General features: G+C 51.3%; 1 protein-coding gene across 4 annotated transcripts in view; it reads right to left on the bottom strand.

Annotated features, from left to right (window-relative positions):
• Positions 1–203: 203 nt before the first annotated feature.
• Positions 204–21,856, bottom strand: part of LOC1273357 (B-cell lymphoma/leukemia 11B) — a 66,337-nt gene continuing 44,684 nt past the window's right edge. For 2 of the 4 annotated variants that reach the window (XM_061643034.1, XM_061643033.1), the window contains exons 2-5: positions 17,227–17,379; positions 16,768–17,004; positions 15,437–15,685; positions 204–5,052 (exon numbers count right to left, since the gene is read on the bottom strand). In XM_061643034.1, coding sequence (XP_061499018.1) covers positions 2,003–5,052; positions 15,437–15,685; positions 16,768–17,004; positions 17,227–17,379 — 3,689 coding nt within the window. In that variant the 3' untranslated portion in view covers positions 204–2,002. The remainder of the gene's footprint in view (positions 5,053–15,436; positions 15,686–16,767; positions 17,005–17,226; positions 17,380–21,856) is intronic. The other 2 variants (XM_061643036.1, XM_061643035.1) reach the window with 1 other exon arrangement.

Raw genomic sequence — 21,856 nt, 5'->3', positions numbered from 1 at the left:
TTTCCAACCTATCCTCTCGCAACAGCAAACAGGGGTGGGCAGGGAAGGGAACGACCCTTACATCGACCACCCCTACCAAGCTGGAGAGCAGGCTGGGAGGAATTGTTTAAACCATTTGCTCATCACCTATCGGAACGAATTTTGATTAAAACCTTCTACCTATCATTTTGAACGGAAATAAATTAGTGCAATGTGATTGTGTGTTTTTGTTGGAAGATACTACCACGTGCGTGTGTGTGTGAGTGTTTGTTAGTTTTCTTTAATATAACCTCAAAAAATAAGTACAATAAAGTAAACGAATACACTCGTGAAACAATATACCAAATTCTCCCAAAACAGTATTTTATCATTTTTTTATCAGTCTTAACGTAACTGTAAGAAGGAAACAATAGGAAAAAACAGCGTTGTTGCATCGTGTTGGCGTGCGTTGGAACGTAATGGAGGGTGGGCAGGGTTTGGTCGGCTTTGTTTTTTTTTTAATCTATATGGTACAATTTTCGCATTAATGGATTTGCTACCCAAAAACCACCCGACCCACACGATAAAAGGTAATAAAAGGCAAGTAGAAGAAGGTAAAACACGAGTGTCTTAGAGATGGTATCAAAACAAATTACACATTCCTAACACTTTCATTCAAAAGGCAAAAAATTGAAGATCAACAAAGGATAAGAAAACATGAAACATCGAAACAAAAAAAGAAAAGGCAACGCTAGAGAGAGAGAGAGAGAGAGAGATAATTAAGGCAAACGAATGACACCACATGGGTTGAAACGATACAATTAGCCTAAAACACCGTGCAACAAAACAACATTTTCCTCCGCCGATAAAAATAAAGTTTGCCAAGTAAAGAGAGATGCTAAGTTACTACTGGCCAACATCCATTGCCTATGCTTGTTCGTACACACACATACACCTGAACAAATCAAAAACCTTCGGAATCAATCAAATTAACTAACATTCCCATTTTCTCTCTGACACTCCAAGATGTGTGTAAGTATATGTGTACGAGAGGGTGTGTTGTTGTTGTATGTGTGTGTGTGTGATTGTATTCATATGTTTTAAATTAACACTACTTAAACCACGACTACTTCCTTTCTTGCTAGTTTTAAACGATGTTTCGCCTTTATTTGTCCTTATTACGGTATAGTGTGTGCGTGCGTGTGTGCGTGTGTGTTGCCAACTTATTACAATTGTGATTTCACGCATCACACACACAGCCACACACATGCACATACATACACGCTTCGTCTTAAAAGTACACTGTACACTGTGCGGAAGCGTCTGGCAGCACTGGCCGGGACTCTCCGGTTCGTCGCCTACTTCCACCACAAACGAGGGAAAAAATAATTTAAACTTAAACCACGTGCGTCTCGCCTAGCGTAAGGTGTGGATAAAAACGAAGGCAAACGGGGTGGGACGCTCCCTCCCCCCTCCACCCGTCTATTGCCCTCTAAATGCCTGTTACTATGCTTATAATTGTGTCTTTTCTTTACGATCCGGAATAAACACGGCGAAATTACGGCTAATATGTACAATATATCGGAGAAGGAAGTGTTCTTAAACTTAAAGAGGAGAACGGGCTGTGAGGAGGAGGTCGCCTCCCCACCCCAAACCTATCATCGGGCGGCCTTTATTCCGCTATATTAAAAAAAGTACTGTAACTTTGGTATTCAATGCCTCTAGACAAAAAAACAAAAATTGGGAATGCAAAAGGGGGGTGGGGACAGGTTGCAAGGGAGTAATTGTGTTTGTTTGTTTTACCGCTTACTGTGTAATCGATCACCTTGTGCTTATTCTACGTCGCCAGTGTTTGTCCCTACACCGAGGGACGAACGGGTCAGGGCATGCGGGGCAGGTAGGCCGCCGGCGGCATGCCGTGACCGGTCGGTCCCCGCCGCTCGTCTCCGTGGGTGCGGGCGGGCGGCCCGCGAACCGGCGGCTAGTAGATCCGGGACATCATCCGACTGGGCGGCAGCTCGTACCCACTCCAGGGCGGGTAAAGTCATGCCGTTGCCGCTTCCTCCTTCATCAGTGCGGCGGCGGCGGCTGCTGCGGCGGCTGCTGCAGCAGCTGCGGCGGCCGACGACGACGACGACGAACCGGACGGTGAGCTGGATGCACTGTCGTCCGTGGGCGACACACCGGAGGAGGCGGCTGCGGCAGCGGCCGCTGCCGCCACGGCGGCTGGCAGTGGCGGCAGAAGCAGCCCCGGCGGCAACTGAGGCGCCCCGGGGACGGGGGAAGCGGCTGCAGCGGCTGCCAGCGTTTGGGCCGCGTGGTGGTGGTGGTGGTGATGGTCCCGCTCCCGGCTCCGCTCCCGATGATGGTCACCCCGGTCGCGATGGGCAGCGAGCGCCATCTGCTGGGCGGCTAGTTGCTGCTGCTGCTGCTGCTGCTGGGCGGCCAGCTGCTGATGGTGCTGCAGCTCGCGCTGTTGCAGTTGCTGCAGCTCGCGCTGCTGCTGCTGCTGCAGCTTGCCCTGGTTGACCACGCACTTGCGCATGTGCTTCTCGAGCGTGGACGGTACGCTGAACGGCATCTCGCAGAACCGGCACCGGTACACGTCCTTGCCGAGCCGGCCGTGCGTCTTCATGTGGCGCGTCAGCTTCGAGCTTTGGGCGCACGCGTACGAGCACAGCTCGCACTTGTACGGCTTCTCGCCCGTGTGGCTGCGCCGGTGCACCGTCAGGTTGGAGCAGTTCTTGAACACCTTGCCGCAGAACTCGCACGTGTCGTTGCGCAGCTTGCTCTCCTTCTTCATCATCGGCTGCAGCAGGCCGGCGGCCGGTCCGCGGCCCCCGTCCCGGCCCGGCTTCAGGTTCTCGAACAGCGCGTCGCCCCGGTGCATCCCGGGCAGGCCCCACCAGCTGTCGCTGCCCTCGAGCTTCATGCGCTTGGACGCCTCGAACGGGTTCTCGAACGGGTTGAACAGCGGGACCTGGGGCAGCTGCGCGTTATGGTGCTGCAGCATGTTCTTCGCCAGCTCCTCCTTGATGCGCAGTGCCGCCGGCAGCCCGTTCAGCTTCTCCGCCAGCCCGGGGATGGCCATCGCGCTGTTGTTGTTGTCCCGGTCCTTGCTCGTCAGCTGCAGCTTCAGCGCATTGCCCGACTCCTGCAGCGCCTGCTTGTACGCCTCCGAGTACTGCGCAATGTTGGACAGGCCGAACTTGTCCATCAGCTCCCCCACGAGCGAGGTCGACATCGACATCGAACCGCCCGACCCGTCCTTCTTCGACTGGCTCTGCGTGCTGCTCATGCTCAAATCTTCCGCCTCGTCGTCCTCCTCGTCCTCGTCCTCGTCCTCGTCCTCCTCGTCGTCCTCACCGTCCGCGTGCTCGTCGTCCCCGTGCGCCGTACGCCGATCGGCCTCACCGTCCGCGTCCAGCTCGTCCGCATCCATCAGCTCGTGGTCCGTATCGTCCGGGTCGCTCTCGATCGAGTCGACGTTGCTGGTGCCCGAGTCCGGTTCCGACATGGCCGCCACGGACGTCCGCCGCCGGCCGTGCACCAGCTTCATGTGCTGCTTCAGCTTCGCCGCCTGGCCGCAGGCGAACTCACAGCTGGCGCACTTGTACGGCAGCTCGGCCGTGTGCGTGCGCCGGTGCACCAGCAGATTGCTCTGGAACCGGAACTTCTTGCCGCAGTACTCGCACGAGTACAGCGCACTGTCCGAGGCGGACTGGCCCGACTGCTTGTTGGGCGGGGTCGAGGCCGAGCGGGGCGTATTGCTGATGCTGCCCGCGTCCAGCCCCAGCAGCTGCTCGGTGTGCTTCTCGGGCGGGGTGAGACTTTGCGGGCGCGAATTGTTCGTCAGCGGTGTCGGTGGCAGCTGATGGGAGGGCGACGGGCTGGCAAAGTGTGAGGGCGAGTGGGGCTGCTTGCGCGGGCTGGGTGAGTTGGACGAGGCGGACGTTAGGTTCGCCCCGGGGCTGGTCGTGCCGGCGAGCTGCCGCAAGCGCTGCGAGTAGTAGTCCATGTGTGGCTCGAGCCCGCCAACAACACCGGCTCCGCCTCCGCCGGGTGTCAGGGTAAGGGCGGAGGTGGCCGCACCGGCGGACGGCGGCCGCTCGGATGCGGTCGCGCCGGTCGCCGGATTGAACTGCTGGCCGTGCGATTTGAGCTGGTTCGCGGCGGCAACGGCAGCCGCCGCCAGGTTGAGCCCGTGGCTGCGGAACTGTTCCGACATCAGGTGCTCCATGCGGAAGTCGTGATGCGTGCGGCCGAACAGCGGGCTGTGCGGGTGGTGCGGTGGCATGCGCAGCAGCCCGAACGGGTTCTGGTGCAGCTCGGGCGGCGGCAGCAGCGAATGGTGCGGCCGCAGCGACGGCGGCGGAAGGCTCTGGGTGGATTCGCTGCGTGCCGGTGCTAGGGAGGGCGCTGCGATGGTCTCGCTGCCCGCGGGAGGCGAATGTTGCGGCCGGGACGGTGACTGAACCGAGGAGACGGTCAGCGGCTGCGGTGTGCTCGATTGTCGCTGCTGGGTCGTGGTCGTCGCGGCGGTCTGAGTGAGTGGCTGCGGGCTGGTAAGGGCCAGCGCTACCTCCTCGGTGTGGTTGACCGTGGCGTGGCTTCCGTTCGAACTGCTGCTGGTCAGCTTCGGTCGCTTCGTGCGCACCTCCAGCTCATCGTCCGACTCGCCGGATCTGCCATTTTCACTGGCCGCTTTCGAGGCCACCTCCAGCCCATTGCTCCGGTCTTTCGGCGCCGGCGAACGGATCGGTTGCTCCCGCTCGATGGATACGGCTTTCGGACTGCGGCTGGCAGAGCGGGACCGTGGCGTGCGGGCTCGTGCCGGCTGCTCGTCCGTTCGCTTCTGTGCCGCCGGAACGGCTTCCCCGGTCGATGGGCCATTGTTAGCCGCCTCCGATGCGGCGGCCGATTCCGGTGCGTCCGATTCTTCGGTCGGTGCGGCGCCATCCCCGTCCTGGCTGCCCGTGCTCGCCAACGATTCGACGTAAATCTTCACACCGTGCGCGTGCTGGACGTGCTGGACCAACCGCCAGGCCGAATGGTACTTCGTTTTGCACGTGGAGCAGACGTAGTTGCTTGGTTCTGTTCGTGTGGAGGAAGAAAAAGGAATAAATAGAGAGAGAGAGAGAAAAGACGATTAAAAATAAATAAAATTACGTTCCCATTTCCACAGCTACATCACAACACGGCCTATGCATCTGTACACTGTTGTGGATCAAAAGAATCGTGGATCGCGGGCATTCGGATCGAGATGATATAAATATTTGCCAAAACCGCACCGAACCGTCCGAGCAAGCAGCAACAGAGCGGAAACTGCAGCTTGATTTTCGATGTGTTAAACGGGAAGGGGAGAGAGAGAGATAGAAAAAGAAAAAAAAGAGCCCGTGGAATGCACTCCGTGAAAACCAGGCAATCCCATATTAATTCCAGCCCTACTACTTTGAGCGATGCAAAAAAGGCCACAGAGGCCGGATTAAAAGCGGTAGCGAGCCGGATTTGCAGTTGACGGAATAATATTTACATGCAGTTCAGTGTGTGTGCGCGTGTGTGTGTTTGCAATGTCCTGTTTATAAAATTGCATTGCAAGGAGGGCAATGAGAGAGAGAGCGAGGGAGAGATAGAGAGAGAGAGCTACTGCAAAACAGGAATACAGGAGTCCACAGCTTGCGTGCATCAAGCGTGGGGAAAATGACGCTGGGAACTGCTTGGACGGTGGTAGAGTTTTAATTAAAAAATAGCTATGATATTTCAACGTGTTTTTCCCCCCGAAGTTACATTCCATTTCGTGACCGGTAGGCATTGTGCTGTGTGCCATTTCGATGTGATGGCGTTTTATCACTTCTGGTTGAAAAAGTTCTAACAGTGTATTCTGTATTCTTTGGGCTCTTTTTAGTGCTGGCCTGCGAACCGTGCTTTCAAATTCAACATCGTTTCAACTGTCCATAATCCACACATGGTTCAATGTTTACTCGCTGCTAAAAGTTAAGCATAACACACACACACACACACACACACACGAATGCACGTGGGACGTGTGCTGGGGGCATCATTTGAATACCAATGAGCGGACGGATTTGTTAGCGTACAGCTTTTGGCGGTGCTCTGCTGAAGGTCCGATTTTTCCCTGGGAAGCCTTTTGGAAAACGAAAATTTTGGTGGTTTTTCAACACATTCGACAGGATACATATGTGGACACAGCGAAGGAAGGAGTAGGACAGTGTAGCAGATGGCTACGGCTGTTTTTCGGGAAGCGATTTTTATTGCCTCAGTTTGCTTCCCCGATCCAGCTCTCGCTCTCTCTCTCTCTCTCCGGTAGGTTACTGGGTAAGGTTGCTTCCATTACCACACGATTACAAACTGGCCAGCAGCTTCTTCGAGGGATGTGTAACCGACACCGAAAGCTGGACGAAGGGGCAGGAGATTTTTCAATTTTTTCTGTGTTGCTACATTGCCTTATGGAAATTTATAGTGTTTTATTAAAAAAAAAACAACAACCCACAAAAGGGCCACGCAAGCAAGACGCATTATCGCAAGCCACACAACCCACGCAGGCAATCATTTCGTCCCCGTATTTTTTTTTCGATTTTACAGTGACAAAGTACACATCCTCGATGGACTTGTGGACAGAGGGAACATCTCAAAAGGGGATAAAAAACACACACACGCAACGATGGCCAGTTGTCAGCCTTGTAAGTGAATTCTGCTCGGTTCTGCGGTGATTTGAGCAAAACAACCGTAACCGTAATTGACCGTAGCGCGGAACGATCCCCGGTCGTCAGAAACGACGCCCAAGTTCGATAATCACTTTCGCTACGAGACATGATAAATTTATCGTACCGCAAACGGTTTTTGTGCTAAACATTTATTGCATTGTCCTGACGACGGCGAGACTTAATCAGTGCGCTCAGTGGTTTGTGCGCTTTTTGACACATTTACACCGGCCATCATTCCGGGCACGTAGCGCACGTTTCGGGAGGGTTGTTGTATGTGTGTTTTTTCCCCCTAAGCCCATTTGTTTTTTTTTTAAAGTCACCCAAAGCGAAAAGGTGTGCCACACATGTTATTGGTTTTTTGGTTCCTCTTTTTGGGAGTGAAATTTTCCAATTTCGACAAGGTTTTATGATTGCTTTAAAGCTTCAAAATTCGACACGATTCTCACTTCATTTATCATGGCTAATCGTATGGGCCGAGGGAAAGGGGGAGTTGTTCTAGTTTGATTCGGTGGAGGGAAAGGATAGCCATTCGGAAGGAGGACGCGTTACTAATGTCACTGGGCCGGCGGGAGAGGATGATGGGTGCTGTCTCCAGTGTCCGGAAGGGCGCAGAAAAGCATTCCAAACAAATAAAAGGTGGAATAACATTATGAAACAATGATGACATTGTTCGCCAACGCAGATCGTTCGTCGGCACCAGGGAATGACCGTTCCCGTACCGATCACGATCCTGTGATCGTAGGCCAACAAAACGAACACCGAACGCGATTGACAATTAATCACCTCTTCCCACCCGGGATCGACATCGGCAAGTGAGACATCCACGCGTACACGCCCCGGTCTGCCCAACAGCCGAAACAGCAAACCCTGCAATTACGGCGTCTTCTCGGGCGCAATTTTCTCCCCCTCCGTTGGGCATTGTTCTTTTCCGGTTCTTTTCGCAGCCCCCCCCCCACAGACGGTTGTCCACACTGCTGTCATCACGCACAGGATCGTACCTTTCCCATTGGGCTGGCCGCTAATGTCGACGGCATCACACCGTCCTGCCCGGGTTCGATCGATCGCGTGCAAAACACCCGCAATTCCCGCACTCTCCGGGCGCATGCGGTGCATCGCGTCTGGAGCTGTTGTTGTTGTTGCATACCGCGTAGTTTGATTTTGAAGGTGTGCCCGACGTCGCACCGTCGACCCGATAATCATCCGCGCCGAGATTAATGAACAAACACAAGGCGCGCGTGTGGAGACGACGGTGCCGAGACGCGAGACCTTTAGGCATGCCGCCCACACGCGTGCACCGGGCGGCCTCACAGCCACACAAACAACCCCGCAGAGGAGAGTGTGTGTGTTTGGCGCGGAATCATTGCATTGATCAGGCGAAGGGATGAAACGTGCAGTTGGGCGGGACGGTGACGATGTGATGGTATTTGGGATGCGTTACCCACTCAGCCAGTCAATACAGCTGGGTATACAGACACACACACACCGAACTAAAGAAGGCCAATCACACTCGGCACGGCAAGCTGTGACAATCGGGTGACAGATTGTGGAACCCACCCGACCCACCGCATCACCAGCAGAGAGATGAAAAATGCATCCCAGACGAGGTGTGTTGATGCAGTCTACGGTAGCTACAAACATGGCCCCCTTTTTTGTGACGCATCTTCTAGGCACTCTCCTTGTGTTGTTTCACTGTTGTTTTTTGTGTTTTATGTTAAAGAAAAAAAAAAACAGAACTGAAAGGGTTTAAATGCCGACCACATCAACACCTTCCTGGAGGGGTTTTTCATTCAAATTCATCCTTTCCGTTTTTTGTTTTGCTTGGTTCATCTACTTTCGCTTCCGTTCGGCGGGCAAGAACAACCAGATAAGACAAAGGCAAAGAAGCACCCTTATTCCTGAAAAAAAGAACACACAAAAAAACTGATCCTAAAGCGATCCTCCCGGGTCCTAACGAAAGCGTGCACTTGAACGAGCACGCGCGCACGCGCTCTGGCTCACCAACACGGCAACGGCAAGCCACGTGCGGCGGAAACGGGCCAGGTGATCCGGTTCTTCTTCGGAATTCAAATGAAGCCAAACCCCTTTGCCTGCTTGCCGGCTTGCTTGCGCAATGAAAGCGATGCGCCCGGGTCTCGTGCGTGTGTTACGCACGAGCCTCGGCAAAAGGGTACAGAAAAAAATGGAGATCCCTGTTAGGTCCCTATTTTTTTTTTTGTTGGTTGAGCACAGGCCGCCAGTTCAGATAGTATACCGAACACCGAACACCGCGTGCCAGCTGGACCAACAAAACGCCTGCAGCGCAACTGGGAAACGAAATCGAAAGCAACTGATCAAACTGAAGTGGAGTGGAGCACAGCTAAAAAGGGGTTGATAAGCAGCAGAAGGGAGCGAATAATGAAGGTGAAAGAGGAGGGGGGAGTACAAAAAATCAGGATACACCTCCCACCGTAAACAGTAGGGTGTATTTGATAAATAAATCGATCTTTTTTTAATGGCCTCCTGCTAACGATCGAGCTGTTGTCGGTTAAGGATGTCAGTAAGGCAAGCAAGAAGAAAGATGAGGCGATAATGATCTGTTTTTTTTTCCTACTTCTCAGGAATGTAAGAGAAACGCCTCCGTGAAGTTACGCGCATTAATCAAAAAGCAAGATCGGAGGTGAAGATCGGGAGAACAAGCCCTGTAAGATCCTTTATCCTTTTTGTTAGCCTTTTTATCGGGATCGTTAGACCATCTGATTCTTTGAAGTGATATTTATAGCCAGATCGTCACCCAACATATGTCCTTCCGTTCGTTTCGCTTTCATTCCCCAGCCATGTAAAGGAATGCACGAGCGAAAGGATACAAGAGCGAGAGTGGAAAGCGAAAGTGTTTTTTTTTTGGGAAAGATATATAGACTCAGCTGATGAAACTTTACCATTACTTTTCCAAAGGGGTAATATTTTATTCACATTTCCCGAATACCCACACCAAGCAGCCTGTGCTTGGAGCTCATGAAGCAAATGGGATAAGCTTCTTACTTTCTTTTTTTCTTAGTCCCTTTTTTGGGTGGCTACCTGATGGGTTAAACGCATAAATCACACATCGTAACCACAATCCGGTCACTTTGCCAATCACACAGATCCGGAAGAAAACCCCGGGAGGGAAAGGCTCAGCCCGGGTGGACATAGAGTAGGGAAAGGAACAATCCCCCCTTTCGGGTGGGGTTTTGTCTTGAGTAGTCACGTTTTTACGTCCCTTTTTGGCGCGGGGTTTGATTTACATATCCGAGTTTAACACACGCACCCTTCAAAAAAAAAAAGGAATCGGCCAGGAAAAAATCTGACCATTTCGAACCCCTTTTTCTGTCGTCCTTCGGGTGGTTCGGGAGGTGAGCCTTTAATCTCAGCCGAAGGACGAAAAATTGTTATCACTTCCGGTAACACTCCCCCTTCCTTTCTTCGACAAAGGGTAGATGGGTTTAAGTATTTCAGCAAAAGGGAGAAGAAGGAGCGAAGGAGTCGTTTACAATGGTCAACATCCCCCGCCCCAGTGAGTCCCCGTTTTTTCAAATGGACACCGTGACGGTGTTGAGGGTTGAATTTTTACTACCATTTTCCGTCACCGTCGAGAGTGAAGGGAGAGGAATACAACAGTAGCAACAGAAAACGAAAGAAAAAAAACCCATTATCAGCTTAGAAAGGTTGCTTATGGTGTTGCTTCGAGCAAAGGAAAGAAAGAAAAAAAAAACGGGAAGGGCGTCGATTTATGCTCCACCCAACCCACCGGCTGGGCGATCAAATCCATCGTCCAGAGCGGAAGTGGAGATTCATTTTCAACACCACATCCGATGCGGCCGCCCCGATCTTAACGACGATGGCTGCCCGCGGGGGCCGCTCGGGCGGATGTTTAATTGTCAACCCATTTATCCGTACGTACCACAGGAGCGGCCTGGTCCGAAACGGAAGCGATCGTGGAAGGGAAAAAAGTGGGAATACGGAAGAAAAAAATCCCCTTTTTAATCGAGAAGGACAGACAAAAAAACAACACTCACTAGAACGACAGGATGGATTGGAAATCAAGGCGCAAAGACGTGAACGGACGGCGTGATGAGCTGCCCGCTTGCTGCCTAATTTCAGCGCGAGAACATCCGGGGCCGGGGCCCGTGACGGGCACGATGGCACGAGCGAACGTTTGGTTTTTCTTTTTCTCTCTCTCTCTCCCTCTCTCTCTCTCCCCCTCTGGCCATTGTTTTGGTTGAGGATTTCGGAGAGGCGAGCGGTGACGGGAAAAGTTATACCATCGGCGGATAATTAACATAAGTGCGCCGTGCGCGCGGCTACATGGCTTTAATATTTATGTCAACCGTGAAGCTAGGCGGACGATCTGTGTTGTATTTTTTGTTGTTGTTGAAGGGAATAGGCTTTATTTTTTCATCTAGCTTTTTATTTCGTATCCTAGAAGGTGCTTCCTCCGTGTGCTTCCTGCTTCGCGGCACACGTTCACTTTCGTTTGGCGGCTGTTCTTCCTGCCACGCGTAGAGGGTACAGGCAGAGCACACAAAAAAAGCACGGAAAGGAAATTTAATAAAAACCGAAGCACCTTTAGCGCTGTGAACTCGCCGTTTTATTAGTCACTGGTATGAATGGCGCTGTTAAGTGTGTGTGTGTGTTTTAATTAACCCTTTTTCGAAAATAAACAGCATTGCTGGGTGTATTTGTTTTAAATATTTTATTTTATGTTTAAAATGTGAGTTTAATAAATCAATTAACTGTTCGGGTTGTTTTTTTTTTAATTTCGGCTCGCTTTCACGCTGCCTCCAACAACCACCCGGTGTGATCATCTGTGCTACCGGAAAAAGGACCTCCAGGAACGGTAACCCCGTTTTCATAGCACCAGTGGAGGATGCAACACACACACACACACGTACAAAAACGCGACAGAGATCAACGGCAAATGAAGGTTAATAAATGGGTTAGAGCGTTTTGTGCGGCCTCGGGACACTTTCACGAGCATCCTAATGCGCACGAACGCACGACTGGGTTCTTTTGTTTGAAAGTGAAATTTTTCCTCTCCACCAAATCGGTTGAATGTAGTAGAAGAAGAAGAAGAACAAAAAAAACTAAACCCCTTTGAACCATCAACACAGTCGCTGTTGCATACAGTCCCCGGAGTTCGTTGCAGTTTTTGAATGCGCCCGGATCTACGCGGCGGGGTCTCTGCTGTGACGTGATGATGATCTCGGGGAAGATGATGGTAGCGCGCGCGTAACGGTTGCGGAGGAGAAGCGGTTACGGGACGAAGGGGTGGTAAATTTATGCAGCCAGATGCTGCGTCATTTGCCCGAAACTACCCCTTTCGCAGCAGCAGTGCGTGGTGGCCCTTTGTTCCATTTGTGTGTTCGCATGCTGCACCGGTCGGGAACGGTTGATGTCGTTCGATCTTTCTTCTTATTTCAGTACCGCGCACAGCAAGCAAGCAACGAAAAGCGTGTGTGTGTTTGTGTGTGGCAAACGAGAACGTAATGTGTGACCGCACGGTGGCACAGTAAGGCCGCAGGTCGGTGTTGCGTAAGGAGCCGTCGCTAACTCACACCTAGAGCCGGGCAATCGGATTGATTTCCTGGAGTGTCAATCGGATGGTTCGCCGTCGAGTTAAATGGAACCTGCTTGCCACCGGCGTACGTAATCCTTTTTCACGCGAGTGAAAGACGCACCAGCGAGCTGTATCAATTACGCGCGAGCTGGGAGTTTGTCAATCAGGTCCTCCCCCCCCCCCCCTCGGACCAATAACCAATTCCGTCTGCAGAAGCACCAGTGAGTTAGGAAAACAAATATCGTCAAAGAAAGAAAGGATTATCTGCTGCTGCCGAGGCGAAGGATTACCGCGGCAGTGCCCGCCCATATGGTGGCCGCAGTCGCTCCGGGTCTGTCAAGCGCAGATGGTGAGCTGGTGCGTCTTATCATGCGACCGTCCTTTGGATCCGGGTTGGACCAGGATGGAACCCGCCCGTCATCGCTTTCGGCCGGGCGACAACGCCGAGCTGCTGCTGCCCGTGACACATGACGTCATCCGTCTGTCCATCCGATTCGATAACCTGGCGGGACGCCAGGCCTCACCAGACGCGGCGCGGGGAGGCTAATATTGACATTTTAATTTCCCTTCCGGTGTACCTGCTACCACCCAACCCGTTTAGCTACCCTTTGGGTTTGGGAATAGTCCACTTCCAGCGATGAAGAAAAAAAGGACTGGAAATGGAGCTTGGAATTGAAGACGTTGAAAGATCTTTGAATAAAAGGGTGAAGAGCTCGGCTTAGCCGGAGCTGCTAGCTTCTTATTGCCATTTCCATTAAGGTGAAGTGGGAGTTTGGAGGATAGAGCCAGTCCTCGGAATAGGATTTCACGCGGAGATGCGTCACCGTGGGACGCATTACATTGTGCGCTTGGTCGGTCGGAGAAGCTGGCCTCCTTTCAAGACATCCATCTTGGCAATGGAGGCAGCAAGTGATGCAGGGGGGGAAATTGAACCGAGCGCACTGAACTGCGGCGGATGCTGTGGTGTTAAATGTCCAGCATGTGCTCGTGCAGCCTTCCTCCGGAGCACAGCACACTGAGCACAAAAGTAACAAATCATCCAAGACTTTCCACCGCGTGCTCCAAGCATGCAAATCAAAGTAGGCGAATGACAAAAAAAACGGTCCAAACGCTTCCACTCACGACACACTGCCAACACTGTCTGGGTTTGGTACGGTGCCAGCAGGATGTGGACACTAGAAAGAGAGAGAGAGAGGGAGTGGAACCACAAAAACCGCAGGGCAATAACGGGCACAGACAAGCACACACAAGCACACTGCAACCGGAACCGAGGACGATGGAGCGTGTAGCATACGGTGCTGCTGGCCAAGCGAATGGACTAAAAAACCCCTTTTTTAGGGTGGGCAAGGGAGCCGGAAACAATGCTCCAACGAAAGTGAACAGTGGTGAATGAGACAGACTCCCTGCGGTGGGGGTTTGTGTGAAGTTGAAAATGACGACCGGAAGCCATCTGAATCTCAGAGCGTGTGTGTGTGTGATAGAGAGAGAGAGAGAGGGGTCAGCCTAGACAACAACAAGATATTGCTTCGGCAAGGGCAATAAAATAGAACGCCATAAAGAACGCTGCTGGACAAACAAAATGCTGCCGCCAGCATTCCCCAAGAAGTCACGAAGGAAATGCTGGGGGCAGCAAGGAACACGAAACGATACTTCCTCTTTTTCTGCGCGGCCAGAGTTGCGACGAAACAAGACACTGTTGGACCGTTTGTCTCAAAAAAAATTCTCGAGTAGCACAGTGGTCAACTTCCGTGGCTCAGCACCAACCCTTGCGAGGAGTGAAATCTGGCCCATCACAACAGTCTCCTCCGTCCAGTGTCATTGAGACGGAGGCCAGTTAACCCCTTGTATTTTTCTGTTACTAGCAAAAAAAACCCCATCAAAGACTAAGCCACCAGCCTGAACGGAGTAGTGAGTGGGTGCATCGGGCGGCAAAACGGAACTTACTGTCCTTCCGGTTAGGCCTTCTGTTGCTATTATCCCAACGTTTTACATACGAGTCAGTGAGGGTTTAGCTGAACAACAAACAGTAAATACACACACACGTACATACAGGTCTAGCAAGCGGTCTAGAACTCGAAAAGGTGAGTGAAGAATTAAAGGAAATGACGAAAAAAATAAAAAACTCGTCCACGATAAAGGACGCTCCCGTAATGCCCACCTACGACGGGCCCGAAGCTCGGACATGACATTAGGGGCAAGCGGTCGGATTACTTCCTGTACACCGGTACGACCGTGCACCGTGAAGGGATGGGAAGCTGAACATGCAAAAGTAGGCCCACTCGAAGGCGAACAACGGGCCCTCTCGACGGGTCTGGCCGGGCACGTCCGGGACCGTGGAGTGGACACGATCTCAGAATCGTGACACTTTCAATAGCCCCGGCACACAATGAACCACCACCACGGTCATCGACGTTGGTGTTCTGCTGGAATTGTTCTCGCCCTGCTCTATGTGTGAGTGTGAGTGTGTGTGTGTGTTGGAATCGATTTTTTGCTCCCCCCTTCATTCATCCCTGTAGGTACGAGAGGACCTTCTTATCACCCTTCCAATCGCAGTGCAGATGACCAGAACGCATTAACGCCACTTAATGTCTCGCTTTACTACCGCTGCCACAGCGTTCGCATACTGCATTCTGCATCAAGTGTTTTGCAGTGATTCGGTTCAGTGCACCTCGTACAAGGGGCAAAGGTAAAGGACATCTGCCCACATACACAACCACTGTGTTAGGTCATCTAACAGGCAGGTAAGCCTGCTGTAACCCCTTAAGGACGTTGCGAAAAAAAAATATAAATCAAGCGGCTCCCTTCGTGTAAGCCAGGGCGCGTTGAATAATTAATCAACCGTAATTGATATGACCGGATGGGGTGGGCAGTTGCATTTTTTCGCTCTCTCTCTTTTCCCTCTACGTTCCCGTGTGTGTGTGTGTCTGTGTTTGGAGTGGTCAAATCCAACCTCGTTTGCATACCAGCATGACCAGCCAGCCCTTTTTTTCGCAAAGTGGACAAGATAAAAAAACACAAACACATCGGACGCCCTCCGGGAATGTACATGTCCATACAGGCAGGCTGACCACTGCACCTGGTTGTCGCAGCTAGCCCGTTCGAAAGCGCTGCAGCACATTTGATGATGCAGCAGCCCAGTTCAGCCCAGCTTTGAAATTGAAAATGTGTGACGGCCACTTACCGGTATGGTTCGGCGACTCGGACGCATCATGCGAGCCGTTCCGGTGGGCGGTGGCGACCGTCTGGGGCTGTTGCTTCCGGACGCTGACGAACTCCTCCTCGCCGCACGACGCCGGATCGATGTCCATGCGCTCCTGCTTGATTTCGATCGCACGGACGGACGGTTTCTGGTCGCGGTGGTCGTCGTCGAGGGTGCAGCCGAGCGGGCTCGCTCCCCGCGACGGGCAATGGGTGGACGCGTTCTCTGGTTCTGAGGAGAGGAACAATACGAAAGCAATCATAAGTACATCTGTTTGAAGCGTCAAGTGTAAAACCATTACAAGCGTAAATAGTGAAAACAAAGCACAACAACCCACAAAACTAGTCTAGTAACAAAAATAAAACACACACACAAACAGAGAGAGAGAAAAAACTAAGCAAAAACGAGAGGAGGGAACAAAAAGCACGTAAACGTAGCAATTGTTTCCACAATTGATTTCAACAGATAAAATATGGTATATTCGGAAAGAGGGCACGATTCGGTTTCGCTCGCTTCATCATTCGGCCCAGCAACGGCCACAACTACTTAACACTTAAGGTAATTATTTATTTAATTCCAAATTTATACACACACACATTCGCACAATCAAATCACATTTTAAAGTGACAAAGAGGGATCAAAAGAGCAGATAAGGGAATAAGGGATTATATGTAGTAGAAGGTAAAAAGAGAATAATAGATATAGGAAGAAAGAGAGAGAAAGAGAAGAAATAGAAAGCATCTCGCGGTGTCTCTGTGGCGCTCGCTAGAAAAACCAAGAAAGAGCGGTTAGTTAACTCGGTTAGCGCAAATTGGATAAACAAAAAAACAAAACACACACACACGAACACAATTGAATCAACGGTTTGATTTGCTGTCTTTCAAAACCTAAACTTTTTACTTCTGTACAGAAATAATTTGGGGAAAGAAACAGGCCCCGGGCACAAGGCAGGCAATGTGTGTGGGGGGGGAAGGTCAATGGGAAGGCAGGCACGGCAGGGCAGGACAGGGCTACTTGAACGCTAAAATGAAATACGTTTTTAAGGAAGGAAATTTTATTTGATACGGGAGCCACAACAAACTGAAGATGTGCACATGAAATAATAATGCAAAGAAAGAGAGCTTGAATCCAAACCAAGCAGCAAAAGGAAGGCTAAAAGGGCGCAACACATGTTTTGCAACAACAAAAAAAAAAAAAACGAGAACCGAAGTACAAAAACAAACTCTAACTTTAAATGAGCAACGAAAGCATTAACAAAAACAAAGGAAAACAAATCGAACCAAGTACACAGGGGGGAGGGGGCGTATACTCACCATCGCCTGGGTGTTTCGGTGTGCTGGAGGCACCGTCCCGCAGCAGCTCGGCCGGGCTGGTCGGGGGCGGTGTGTGGACCCGGTCGTCGTACGTCGCGCTGGCGGTGGTGATGGTCTGCTTCCCCGCCCGGCAGGACACGTTCGGCATGGAGGCACGTCTCGTCGCGATGCTGCTCGTGTTGCCCGTCAGCAGCAATCGCCGGCCGTCGTCCGAGTCACGATCGGTACCGCCGCCCGCTAGTAAAGGCCAAGGAAGGTGCCAATGCCGCAGTGGAAGGTACAGTCCGTTCGCCGTGGATCAACCGAGCAAATCGAGGGCGAAAAGTGAAGAGAAGAGTGTGCGTGTGTGTTTGCGCGTTAGCCGAAACAGAACAGCGGGAAAAATCCGGACGGGGTTTTTTGATGGACACACGGGCTGGACGTGTGTCCGACCAGGGGGTCTCCCCGCTCTCTGCTTACCTTGCGTGAAGCACTGGCCATAGTTTTCCTTGTTGCACTGGAACACTTTGTGCTGGATGAAGCGCACGATGTCGGAGAGGGCGAACGTTTTCTGGCACGACCCGCATGTAAGGATGTCCTGCGTGGTGCCGTCCGATTCTCCCGCTTCGGAATCTAGATGTAGATGTGTGTGCGTGTGTGTGGGTGTGTGAGAAGGAAGGAGTGTGTAGATGACGGTGACACGGGTGGTGATGAAAGGATGGTTGAGTAACGGGCATAAGCATTTGACGGGGGTAAAAGTAGGACACAGAGTGTGAGAGAAAGAGAGAGGGTCCAAGCAGCGTTGAGCATTTTGGTGGTGGTGATAGTCGATAAGGATACACAGACATAATTTAGCGCAGCGAGGAACAGAGATGGAGCCAACAAACGGGGACGAGGAGCAGGAGCGGCACGAGCAAAAGAAAGGCGCAGCGTTGGGTTGGGATGGTGGAGCAGGAGTTAGGAGGAGGAGGAGGAAGAAGAAATAGGCGAAGAATTAAAAATTATTATCTCATCACAGCTAATTTAATGAATTTAATTAGATTTCTTTGGTTCGGTGGTTCGGTTTAAGGGGAGGAGGAGAGGAGTGGGATGGTGGCTACCCTTTTCGGCATGTACATGTTACTACCCCCGACTACATGCCGACTTGAAGACAGTGGGACAGTGGGACAGAGACACGGGAAGAGCAGTTTAAAGAGTTTTCACCAGAAGTCGTCAGAAGTCGTCAGAAGTTGTCTGATAGGGACGGGGGACACGGAGACGGCCGGTCCACATAGTTGCGGGTAAGTCCATCTCGGGCAAAGGCGCGCATTCCAGCACCGGAAGACCGAAAGCAGCGTCGCGCGTGTTGTTCTTTACGATTTTAATTAAAGCAGCACAAAAGGATGAGTCGGTGGAGGAGGCGGTCGCCTGCTTTTGTGGGCTAGCCCCGAAAATCTGACCAGTTATCCAACGCCTGGACTGAGCGTCAAGAGCGTCGTAGTAGCGTGTGCCGTCGTTCGTAGTACACTTCTAGGTTTGGTTTTATTTTTATGAGCTACAAGAATAATAGCTACCTTTACCACCGGGCTCCTCACACACACACACCCCGGCACAGAGACACACACTCTCCACCTTCTACTACTGGAGCCTAGTTTCGGAAGAAGGCTTGGGCGCTTGGAATTCCAGCACTTGACACTTTTATAAAGTACATTTTGCTCTCCCCCGAACACTTTCTCGCCCGCACCTCGCACCAAGACAATGCGCCCGCCAAGGAGCAGAAAAAGGATGGAGACAGCACAGTTTTAGTGAGTGATAAAAGTCGCTACCAATATCCCGCAGTCGCTGTGCCACTGTGATCCCCCCCTCCCGCTTCACGTCCAGACCTTTAGGTTTGGCTTATTTATATCGAGTGGTGTTATAAATGGTGCTATTTTCATTTTTCGGAATTAATATAATAAATTTCGGGCCGCGCCATCGTCATCGTGGTCGAGTGCAAACATCGGGCTGGATCGGATGAAAGGGAGAGCAGGATAGAGAGTCCTTTGACGTCTCAAATATTGAACCAATTCGACCGGCAAATCCACCGGGAAGCTCGGCGTTCGATTTTATATCTCTCGACAGTGGGAATGGGTAGAAAAGGAGCAAATGAATTTCACCCCTATACCGTGGACAAAACAGAAGATGCCCAGAACTATCCCATCTGACTTCTGAAGAAGATGGTACTGGGTGTGATAGAAGATGTGTAATTAATGTGTGTGTTTCCCCAGTAGCGGCGCAATCGAGCAGCACAAAGATTGGCGTCGTGGCGCAGAGGAAAAGTGTGGCAAATAAAATTGAAATAAAAATCTCAGCCCAGAATTCGCTCTCGGCACGTCGAAGAGAAAGGGACGGTCATTAAATGGCGTGTAGTGTGTGTGTGTGTTGGCACTGGCTTCGCTGCAATTCGCACCATAAAGCTGGGTTCGCCGTTTGGTAGCTAATCTCTTTGGACAAGAACGGCGAGAGCAGTGACGGCTACGCGGCAGACGGATTGTGGCACTGAAATTTATGCTACCGACGCTGGTGTTTTGACCCACTTGAACCCAGAGGAACAGAGGAAGCACATTAAACGCAGCATCGATAGTAAAGTGGTGGCTCTTGTCCTTCGGTACAGTTGACGCGTAAACGCGCGCTAGGAAAACAATTAATATGATAATTTTCGTATCTATCGAGCGATTCAATCGTATCGCAATCGGCATTTTGCGCGACATGAGTCACGCAAGACGGTTAATTAATCGTTTATGCGCCCGGGCCTTTGCTGCCGGAATAGCCGGTCGATAAATTATGATAGACGGTTCATACCGTGCGAGTGTGTGTGTGTGTGTGTCTTTTTGTTGGATCGTAAAGTATAATCTGCGACAAAAATCTGCAACATTTGCTCATTCGGTACAGTAGTCGGAGCAATGGAGATCGAGTCATGCATAGCAGAAGTAAGAAAAAAGGGGTAATTGTATAATACTCTGCAGCACTGCGCGCGATATAAAACTATTTGGCGCCCGTTTTTGATGGATCTTTTCGTCTTATTGTTAAGGTTTATGATTAAGTTTTTGCACCAAAATGACCTTCCGTTGGGAAGGCAGAATTCCGATCGGATAAGCTATCCAACGAAGGAACTAAATTAAGTTGCTTCGCCGTCATCTTTTCCCTAAATGCCCTTCCATTTCTCGTCGCTTTGTGTCCCTTTTGTGTGCCACGGACTATCGATAATTTGATAAATGAATTGCGTGTTCACAAAGCACCATTAGTTCGGGTGGGCCCATGTTTTCCCCTTCAGCGAAAGGGAGAAAAACAAAACCTCCGACTGCCGGTTATCGATGCGATTTTGGTCCAGTTAGACAAGCGCGAAAACAATATCGCAAAACCAAACCAAAAGTCCCGCAAAAAGCATAAACCGTATTGTGCTGTGTGGGTGTGTGTGTGTGTGGGTACTCCTGTTGGCGTGGAAAAACAAAACATTTCCACTCCCGGCAGGAGAAGCTCGAGTAAGAACGAGCCCCGAAATGACTAATGACACCGACACATGCCTTTATCAATCGGGCTAAGCGGAGCAAAAGGAGTGCAATGTGTGTGTGTGTGCGTGTGCGATAAGCCAAACAGCAAACATTGGAGAAATAAACAACAATGGACAGACGTCAGGCTTTTGTGTTGGTCCGTTTTTCGCGAACGACCGCGGTCCACCCAGCTGACAAAATCAGCCCCTGCTGGCTGCTGCTAATCGTGGGCGAATTGATGTGCAAACAGTGGAGGTAACCGCGGGGGGGGGGGGGGGGGGGGACAGTGTCACGACGCTGGAAGTGCGTAAAAATAATGCCCCAAGCCACGACCCGGCCGTCATTGCGTCATTAAATTAATAAAACGACACCAAATACCCATCCACACCACCGATGGAGAACCCAGAACAGATCGATGGAAATGGAATTGAATGGAAGCGCTAGAGTGCGTCTCCGTCCCCTCCTCCTCTCCGGGGAGTTAACGAAGGGGATTATCGCGGACACCTCCCCCCGCACAAACGCGTCGACACTTGTCGATACGGTACTCCTCAGGGGGTACACTCCACGCTGCCGTAAATCAGGCTTATTTAATTACCCTTATTGAGAGAGTGGTCAGAGGATGGCGCAGGGTCGTAATCCCCTGTACGACCGTCACTGCTGGTCACTCAAATCAGTGTAATGTGTTGGAGGATGTGATTACGAGGGTGTTAGAGCGCCTATTAGCTTCCCTTTGAGCGCTTACTCTCTTGCTCTCATTGCCTTTGATCTTTCTATTGACCGATGGCCATCGATGTTTGGCAGAGCGATTGAATGTTGTTGCTCCTCCGCACTACACACATACACACACACACACACAGACAAACGCACACGCACGCACAGAGCACAAAAGAGAAACAGGTCAAGCAACCGGAGCGAGAGACACAGCCGCGAAAGAGATACGAAAGTGTACGGCGGTTACTCGGCTCTGAAGCGGCGAGAGCGAGACACACCATGGCGCGAGTGAGGAAAAATGGGCGTCCACTTCTTCGATGCCACAACGCAACCGAGCCACACACACACGTGGCTGACCAATGGACACGGGGTTGTAAAGAAAGGGGTTTTGCGATGCGATGCGTGTGCTTCCGCTCAGTGACCAATGGAGACCACTTCCACTGCAGCCGGTTGCGCACAGGAGAGAGCGAGAGCGATAATGAGCGTATGAGGGCGAATGAAGGATGTGATGCAGGGTAGTGCTGAATAGTGGGAGACAAACAGCTGTGAAGAAGGCTGTGTAGAAGGATTAAACATCCGAATGGTGCGTTGACAGGAAACCCATCGCACCACCGTTGACACCTTTCAATGTCATCCAGGAGGTTTGACGGGTGTCTTTTTTTTTTTTTGGCTGCTAAAATGCGTGCCAAACAGTCATACAGCTCCTCTGCACCTCTTTGCTTTTCAGCTACCGGAATAAAACTAAACGCGCCATTGTTGTGCATGGGTCCGCTGTAGCTCACAGGGTTGGCCGGAATCGGAAGGCAAAACAGAAATTGTAATGACAGCCGACAACGATTAGACCTTTGGTTTTACATTTCAATTCGATTTAATGGGGCACCGTACCGTGG

The sequence above is a fragment of the Anopheles gambiae genome, chromosome 2 (genome assembly GCF_943734735.2).
Source record: "Anopheles gambiae chromosome 2, idAnoGambNW_F1_1, whole genome shotgun sequence".
NCBI classification, from domain to species: domain Eukaryota; kingdom Metazoa; phylum Arthropoda; class Insecta; order Diptera; family Culicidae; genus Anopheles; species Anopheles gambiae.
Note: the sequence above shows the minus strand (reverse complement) of the source record. Positions and strands in the feature narration are given on the sequence as shown.